The sequence below is a fragment of the Xenopus laevis genome, chromosome 4S, assembly GCF_017654675.1.
Source record: "Xenopus laevis strain J_2021 chromosome 4S, Xenopus_laevis_v10.1, whole genome shotgun sequence".
Classification (NCBI taxonomy): Eukaryota; Metazoa; Chordata; class Amphibia; order Anura; family Pipidae; genus Xenopus; species Xenopus laevis.
This window is the reverse complement of record NC_054378.1, coordinates 101,226,481-101,235,771: the sequence shown is the minus strand read 5'-3', so window position 1 is coordinate 101,235,771 and position 9,291 is coordinate 101,226,481. Positions and strand designations below refer to the sequence as shown.

The following is a 9,291-nucleotide window of genomic DNA, read 5'->3' as shown; positions in this document are numbered from 1 at the left end:
TCTTCTTGCGCTTGGGGGTGCCAAATGGTAGGCACCCCCAAAGTGATTGTATTTACTTACCTGTAACCCCCGGGCTGCACTCGGCCAGGGTTATACCAGCGAGCACCACGGAGCGATCCTCTTCCGGCTTCTTCTTTCTTCAAATTTCACGGGGCAGACGCATGCGCAGTAGAACGAAATAGCCGACTTTTTAGTTAAAGTTTGGCTTTTTGCTCTACTGCGCATGCACAGCCACGCCAAGCGGTAGACGGAAGAGGATCGTTCCATGGTGCTAACTGTTATAACCCCGGGGCGGTGCAGTTTTCTGCTGATAGGAGCACCAGCCCAGGGTTTCAGGTAACTAAATACAGTCACTTGGGAGTCCCTAACATTTGGCACCCCAAGTACAAGAAGACTTTCCTTCTCCTTTAATAGAAAGCCTCTGTTTGCTTTGCTATTACTGCTATGCTATAAAAATGTTGATACTTGAACACTTATTTTATGTGAGAGCTTAAGTATACCCAAAAAAGTAATATTAAAATAATTTAAAAAAATATACTCTAATTCCTGTTTACCTTATCCGAGAGCAGCCTTTATTCCACAGAGAGGCAGAAAAGAATAGTAATATAAAGACTAATGTGAATGACCTGTAGCATAGTAAATTGGATTGCTTCTTTGTACCAGGAAAAGTACCTTTTTTTTGTTTTATTTTTTTGGAAACCTGTTTGGGAAGCTCTTATCTAGAGTGATGTAAAAGTAAATTAAAGTTGGGAGTAACGTTACAGCTTAAATGCTGGTGACTGCCTCCTGCACCTCCCACTTATAAACACTTATTGAACACCTGTATTTGTATCCTTGTTATTAGCTAAGGGGGCCTACAGGAAAGACTGGCCCTCCAAGGCAGTGCTCTGTATCTAACCATTTCGACTAATCAGGGTGAAAGGTACAGTAACTGGAGCAATGTGTGGGTGTGTGAGAAATCCTTTTGTTGGTATAATAAACCGTGCTTTTTGTATTGCATGTATGAGATGTAGAAAAACGTATTTCTTTTTGTATTGTAACATTACTTATTGATCTTGATCGTATTTGCCTATGATGACCTGGAAGTGTAAATAGTCCTGCATTGTCTTTTGTGTATAATTTTAAATTGTTTTTAAATGTTTTTTATAGTAAATAAATAAACACAATGAACATAATCTCCTCTTGTTTGGATGTATTTATGAGTTATCTGTCTGTGAATTTATTGTTCAGAAGAGTACTTCAATCATGAGCAGGGAGTTACTTATTGCACTTTCCATCACAGACAGGACATATGCCCTAGTGTTCTGGTTATTTAATGATCACCTTACAACAGTGATCCCCCAACCAGTAGCTCATGAGCAACATATTGCTCTCCAACCTCTTGGATATTGCCCCCAGTGGCCTCAAAGCAGGAGCTTATTTTTGAATTCCAGGCTTGGAGGCAAGTTTTAGTTGTATAAAAAAAAAACAGGTGCAGTGCCAAACAGAGCCTCAATGTAGGTTGACAATCCACAAAGGGCATACAAAATGGCCAATCACAGCCCTTATTTGGCAGCCCAAGAACAGTGTTGCTCCTCAACTCCTTTTACTTTTGCTCATGGATTCATAAGGTTGGGGATCCCTGCCTTATAACAACAAACCATGGTGTAGCTTCAATTTCCCTGTTCTGAAAGTAAAACCAAAAAAACTTTTTTTATAATTAAAATAGGCAGAAAATACAGTATGTTCAGCTCAAGCCTTATTCATACAGTTTGAAAAAGTGGCATACTATCATGAAAATGTAATACATGCTTTATCTCATGGAAATAAGAATATCTCTGAATACAATCAAAATTCAAAAATATTCCAGTTACACTTCACTGCTCCTCTCTTCATTCTCACACCACTCAGGGGTCAGATTTTGATTGACAGGTAGGTCTAATACTACTTTAAGGGGGGTTGTCATTCCTAGCAGATGTGTTACAGCTATTTCAAGTAACCAACAAAACTGAAAACAATAATGGTACATCCTTCGGGTAAAGCGAGAGAGAGAGTATTCCTTTTTATTCTGAAAGAATGAAATCTAATACATCCAACCAACGATGTGAGAAACATTCAAATGTAAAAGCTGGTGAGCAACACAAGTATCAAAAATGTTCCTGGGTGGTGCAAAATATGTGCTGTGATTGGCCATTTGGTAGTCCCTATGTGGACTGGCAGCCAACAGGAGGCTCTGGCAGTACACCTGGATTATAATTTGCCTGGAACTAAAAAACAAGCACCTGCTTTGAAGCCATTGGGAGCAACATCCAAGGGGTTGATGATCAACATGTTGAGCGGTAAGCAGTAACTTAATTATTTCAGAAACAATTTTAATAAATTATATTTTTAAAAAGTTTTATTTCACTGAGCTGAAGCTTATGCAGGTATGGGAGCTGCTATATAAATTGCTCAAAACCTGGGGGTTTCTGGATAAGGGGGTTTCTGTTATTTGGATCTCCATACCTTAAATCTACTAAAAAAACCTTTTAAACATAAACCCAATTGGATTGTTTTTCCACCAATAAGGATCATGTACAAGGTATCGTCATTATTACAGAAAAAAAGGAAATCCTGTAAAAAAAAAAAAAAAATTTGATTAAAATGGGAGATTATCGTTCGGGAGAATGGGTTTTCAGATAGAGCCCATACACAAATTACATTTTCATTATAGTTCCACTTTAAGGGTCTGCCCCAGCGACAAATCTCCTCTTCTTCGGGGCAACAATCTCCCCGAACTGCCTTCCCCCTGCCCTCCGTTGGCTAAAATGAAAATCGCCTGGGTGAAGGTGCAAGCGGCGTGATTGTGTTAATGATGATGTGGTCCCTAGTAATAGAAAAAGGTGTATTGAAAGCTATAGATGGCATTTGTGTGACGCTGCTACCCATTAACCCCACACAAATGAGATTTGTAGCCATGGGACTTTATCACATGCTTTGCCTGTCAAAGTTTCCATTATCTTTGAAGCAAGTGAGAATCTAAACCTGTTTGCATTCAGTCCTTGTAGAGGGGATGCAAATTGCAATGACCATCTAAATGCAGGAATGCTGTGTTCAGGGTGTGTGTCTATTTTCTAAAATGGGTCCCACTCCATGCAGAAGTCAGGGTCAGATTTTGATTGACAGGTCGGTCTAATACTACTTTAAGGAGGGCTGTCATTCCTAGCAGATGTGTTACAGCTAACTCAACCAACAAAAACGAACACGATAATGGCACATTCTGCGGGTAGAGAGACTTTTTATTTTGAAAGAATGAAATCTAATACATCCAACCAACAATGTGAGAAACATTCAAATGTAAAAGCTGGGGAGCAACACAAGTATGAAAAATGTTCCTGGGTGGTGCAAAATATGTGCTGTGGTTGGGGTCATTAAGCTCCAGAAGAGAGCAGCACTGCCAAATCTGGGATTTCATTTGCTTTTTTACATACGTGTATGATTATTATATCCCTTTTATTTGTACAGTAGACACCTGCGCTGGCCTTATTGGGTACACTCACAACCCATATCTGCACTTTCAACCTGCGTTTTTATCCAGTCTGACCAGAAACTGGTTGAACTACAACTCGGCAAATAGCTGTGTCATTTAATGCTGTTAGTTATGATGCTATTTATATCTGGGAGTAACTATGGCATTTAATGATGAGAGTCCCGGTCCTGTTTGAGGCCATGAGTCACGGTGGAATTTAATTCTAGAAATCTTTGTGTCCTTCAATGCTGGGGTCACTGTGCATATTATTGTTTAATAATGGGATCACTGTGCCATGCATTTCTGGTGATCGCTGAGCCATTGTTTGGTACAGACAGGACCGTGTTTGTGGTTGGAAAATGAGTGTGGTCTATGCACATGTGCTCCTGCCCTCTTATAATTTCACAACCAATCAACATCCCTGTTACACAGTTTATACTTATATACAATAAAGGGAAAGCACTGGCACCAATTTCCCCCAGCTTTCCAGGCATTATCTGTACCTTAGTCAGACTTTCAGCCTTGGTGCATGACCAGTACAGAACTCTCTGGAAAGGTTATGTACTGGCATAGGCGGAGGGTGATTTTTTTGTTTGGGTAGGCTAAGTCTAATGTTACATCAACAGTTTATTCGTCTGTGATTTTTTATTATTATACTTCTAGTGCCAGCAGCCCTACAAATCAGGTGCCACCTTTTAGCCCGGTGGAGACCGGGCAGGAGGCAAGGCTGTGACGTGGAAGGATGGGGCTAAGTCATGGAGGGGGAGAACCGTGACCAGGGCTCTCTCTCCCCAACTGCTGCTGGCATTTTCTTCACCTATTGCACTCCTGTGCATGCGCACAGTCCATTTTTGTGCACGCGCGCAGGAGCTAGTTCCATTTGCGTGCACGAGAGTGCTCCATTGTGCACATATGCGCATGAGCGTCAATTCGCCCGCGTGCTCTCAGCCGGCGCCGGGGACAGACAGGCTGCCTAGGGCGCCTGGCCCGGCTCTGACCATGACATCAGGCGTGGGGCTATGACGCAGCGATCGGCCGATCCTGTGTCAATCTTAAATTGGCCATAGACGTTAAAGGAGAATTCAACCCTAAAACCCTACCCTTAATAGACCCCCCTCCCTCCAGGCTAAGTGTTACCCCGGGCACATGCCCTAACGTTTTACTTACCCCTCGGTGCAGATTCAGGCACTGGTTTTCATGGGCGCCATCTTCTTCGGAATCAATCTTCGGAATGAGACTGGCATGTCGGCGCATGTGCAGTTCGAGCAATTTTCTGTTTCGCGACAACTGCGAATGCGCCAAAAACTCATGAAAATTGCCGAAGCGCCGGTCTCATTACGAAGACTACCAAAGCGGCTGAAGATGGCGCCCGTGAACTCTGATGCCTGAATCTGCACCGAGGGGTAAGTAGAACGTTAGGGGCATTTGCCCGAGGTAACACTTGGGCTGGGGGGAGGAGGGAGATGGTCTATGTAGGGTAGGGGGGTAGGGTTTTTTTAATTTTAGGGTTGAATTCTCCTTTAAGATTTTTCTCTCTCAAACGACCAATTCGGAGAAATCCATCAAATTATCGTGACGTTAGTGGGAATCGAACAGTCGTGCATCTAACGATTTTCAGTCCGGCATCAGTCAGGCTAGAAAATTTTCATCGGCCACAGTGAAATCTATCCATTGTCCAATTGTTTGCAGGGCCAAGCACCTACCCAGTCAGGCTGCCATTTTAGGAAAATACAGGAGCTAAAAAGCACTGTTGTACTATGCTGATTTAAGAAACACTATAAATATGTGAGTATATTGAGGTTTTAAGCGCAAATATTCAGAATATGTAAGAGAACAACCAAATCCCGCTGTCAGCTCCCTCAAAGCGCCACTGGCCTAATCCCTGTGCCTCAGTAACCAATAACCATACTGTCTCAATGGCAAGTGATCAGACTCAGCTGACAAGACTCGGGATCAACAGCAGTTTCCGGAATGGGCGGAACCAAGGCAGTGGGCGTACCCCGCCGAGCTCACTAAGCAGTTGGGCGTGTCAGCGAGTGAGGCAAGCAGTGTCACATGATCAGTCCTCCTAGCAGAGACTAGAGTGGTTGGTGCGGAAGAGTTGCAGTGTTATCATGGACTTTCTGCTGGGAAACGCGTTTGCAACCCCAGTGGGGCAGCGAATCGGTGAGTCCCGCGCAGTGCGACTATGACGTGAGAGGGTTTTGAGGTACATGGCTTTGCGACCCTTTAAGAGTCGTCTCTTTCAGCCAATTGAAAGTTGTCTCGTTTCTGGGGGTAGCCTATCAGCGAATATTGCGATCAACAATAACTCAAATAGCAGCCTACCGGCATAGACATAGAGTCTGATATGTAGGTGGAATTTGAGTCCAATGAGCTCTCACAGTACCTGTCGGAGGGGCGGGTCGAGGGTTGTCATTGGCTGTGCAGTGATGGGTCACATCCAGGTGTTTTAATTCTTTATCTTCCCCAACTTTCTGGCACTCAATCAAGTGTGGAGTTATTGAATTGCATAAGCTTATGGCAGTGCATGTGGGGAGGCTACAAGACAAATAATTCTAATATTCCAATGTCATATTTGGTGTCACATTGCCCATATTATTTACATAGTGGTTCTGTTCTGCTTCTCACTCTGTATAATGCTGTCACACTTACATGGACAGTGATCATTCTGTTACATACTGTCTAATGTACATGGCCAGTGATCACTATGTAAAATGCTGTCTTACACAATTACATGGCCAGTGATCACTCTGTATCATGCTGTCTTACATAGTTGGCAGTGATTTTTATTTGTTTCTAGCTACCTTACAGACTTACATGGACAGTGATTACTCTGCATGATGCTGTCTTACATACTTAGGCATTGATAGAACTGAATCATGTTGCTTTACAATTACATACTTACTTGGCCAGTAATCAAGATTTCCCCTTGATAAAGGCTTTCACGCCGAAACGTCGGGGTGATTCTCATTCTCTGACAGGGGTGTCTGTTTGCTTGTAGGCTTACTTTTCTTGTTCCAGAGTGGTGGTATGTAATAATTACGCATTGTAGACTTGATGTTACATGTTTATGACTTACCTTAATTGTAGAGAAAATTGTCTATTTTTGTATTGATTGTGCATTATATACTCATATATAAATTTTTTTTTTACAAATACCACTGTGTGAATATTAGTATTAATTGCAGAGTGTGCAGGTCCAAAATATTGACAAAATTGTATGTTTGACCACCTTATGGGAGTGGTCACGGACGTTTCTTGCACCTCCCTAATCCTTTAAAACTTTAATCTGATTGGTGTTCCCTCCATTCATTTGTTTTCCACTGGCCAGTAATCACTCTGTAACTTGCTGCTTTACATACTTACTTGGACAATTATCACTCTGCAACATGCTGCTTTACATACTTACTTGGCCTGCGATTACTCTGTAATATGTTGTCATACATACTTATTTGGCCATTGCTCACTCTCCAATTGCTTTATTAAAACTGCAGTCACTCTAATTGGCAGTGTTATTTACAGGGTCTGTGCTCTCTCTCTCTCTAATAGAATTACTTAATGCTCATCCTGTAATTGGATTGCATTTCATACTGACACAGTACATACCCAGAGCTTGTCTCCCTTAATTACTTGGGTTCTACCTACCCTTACAGATCCCTTACAGGGGTGTGCCCAGTCTGTATGTGGTTGCCTGATGGGAGTTCAATTTGTGACTGATACTAAGTACACCTATTGTTTGGATGCCCTTACAGGAACTATGCACTCTCCATTTAAATTATTCACTTTTAATAATGTACTTACCCTGTATTTGGCTGTCCTGAACTATCTGAGTGGGTTTAATATTTATTGTTGGGTTACTTTACTTTACTGGGGTTTAGAGACCCCAAATGAAGATAGCACATACAAAGTGTCCCGGAAATCACTGAATAATCAACACATTTACTGCATTTTTGCGAGGTAAAAATGTAAAAAGATACATTGACCCCCCCCAAATCATATATTTTTGGAAAGAACACATTCACGCCGAATTTAAAATTGGTAACCTTGTTGTCTACTCTAAATAACGGAGTCGCAATGCTTTCCCAAATTTGTTGGTTTTGCTGAATTTCCTGAAAATCTCAAAGCTTCCACTTTCTAGCATCTTATCTCCCACATAAGACACATGTCTGCTGCTCCTATGGGGCCCTTGGGCGACCTGGGGCCGCTGTAAAAGCCACTCCCCTGCCCAGAAGTGCTGCAGAACATAGAATCTACCTTCTGGGGCACTTTTGGTACTTTTATCCACAGAATGTAGATTCTACGTTCTGTGGCACTTAAAGGGTCAATATTCCATAAGTAAATATTTTTAATGATTTTAAAGTTACTGGCATTGAATCCATTACCGAAATTCTTGGGACCTGCGGTTTTCCATATAAGGGAACTTTCCATAATTTAGATCACAACTAATTTAGATTACACTGTGTTTCCAGTTTATTAACGTTCCATTTTGAGTTTTTTCCAGCGATTCAAGGTCTGTTGCAAAAAACCTCACAAATATGAATTAGGGTTTCTGAAATTCAGTGGTATGAGATTCATTAAGCGCAAAAACACTCAACTGTAATAATTGAGCATCAGAAAACGGAACATTTTTATAAACCATTTAAATATGGAACCCAATAGGATTGTTTTGCCACAAACAATTTGTGAAGCCTAGTTTGGATCAAGTACAATTTTTTATTATTTCACAGGAAAAAATAAGAATTATCTGCTTAAAATGGGCTCCCTGGGAGAACTGCCTTCACATAATTTGGAACTTGCTGGATAATGGGTCTCTGAATAAGGGATCCCATACATGCATTTGAAAACATTTTATTTTCTGTTTCTCTGTACTGTTCTCTTCTTCTTCTGCAACGTTATATCAGTAGTCAGCACTCCTTCAGCCAAGACTCTCATTCTCTCAACATGTCAACAGACCTACAATGAAGACTAGCCGAAGTACGCAAGGCTTTGTGAGAACTGGATTTATGATACACTGTTTCTGTAGTAGTGGCAAACTAAGCCAGCAAAGCACAGGCAGAAGCTCATTGTCATTTCATTTACTAATGGAAACATTTTAAATTATATTGGAAAGTGTCTTATAATTATATTATCTTTAATTTTGCAAAGGGGATACCTCTCCACTATAGATAAAAGGCTTCTTTTTTCAAGATGCTTGGAATCATTTGTTCCAATTAGAAATGAAAGTAAAGCAAAAAAAATAATTAAAATATGAGCAGTGTAAAGCTTTTATTCCATAGAGCTCTTGTGGCTGATTAAAGGACCAGTAACAGCCATAAAAAGTGTTATGTATGCATTTCTATATAATGGACTGCTATGTTGCATATACTTCAGCTATTACAGTTTATATAAATAAGCTGCTTTGTTGCCATTCTGGTTGAAATTGGTAGGGTTGCCACCTTTTCTGGAAAAAAATACCGGCCTTCCTATATTTTTGTGTTTTTTCCCTATTAATAGCATTTTCATCGAGTAACATTTTTACCGGCCAGGCCTGTAAAATACCGGCCAGGTGACAACCCTAGCTACAGGGCACAGGTTTACTTAGCATAATCAGAATCATGATCCTACTGCATGACTGCTCTTCTCTTGATATTTGAGTTTGCAAAGCAGAGCAACACTATTGATTTGTGTGCTCTCTAGTTCATTGACATTTGCTGTTTTCACACTCCGGTTAGCTCTCTTTAGCAAAACTAGGCACTGTATGCCTTCGTTTGAGTTGCTGTAAATCCACGGTAAATGCACTAGACTAGTGTTTACTGTGTCTT

General features: G+C 41.1%; 1 protein-coding gene across 1 annotated transcript in view; it reads left to right on the top strand.

Annotated features, from left to right (window-relative positions):
- Nucleotides 1-5,530: 5,530 nt before the first annotated feature.
- tom1.S (target of myb1 membrane trafficking protein S homeolog) overlaps nucleotides 5,531-9,291 on the top strand; it is a gene marked incomplete at its 5' end in the record, with an annotated part of 58,338 nt that continues 54,577 nt past the window's right edge. The window contains 1 exon segment of the mRNA NM_001093257.1: nucleotides 5,531-5,653. Coding sequence (NP_001086726.1) covers nucleotides 5,602-5,653 — 52 coding nt within the window.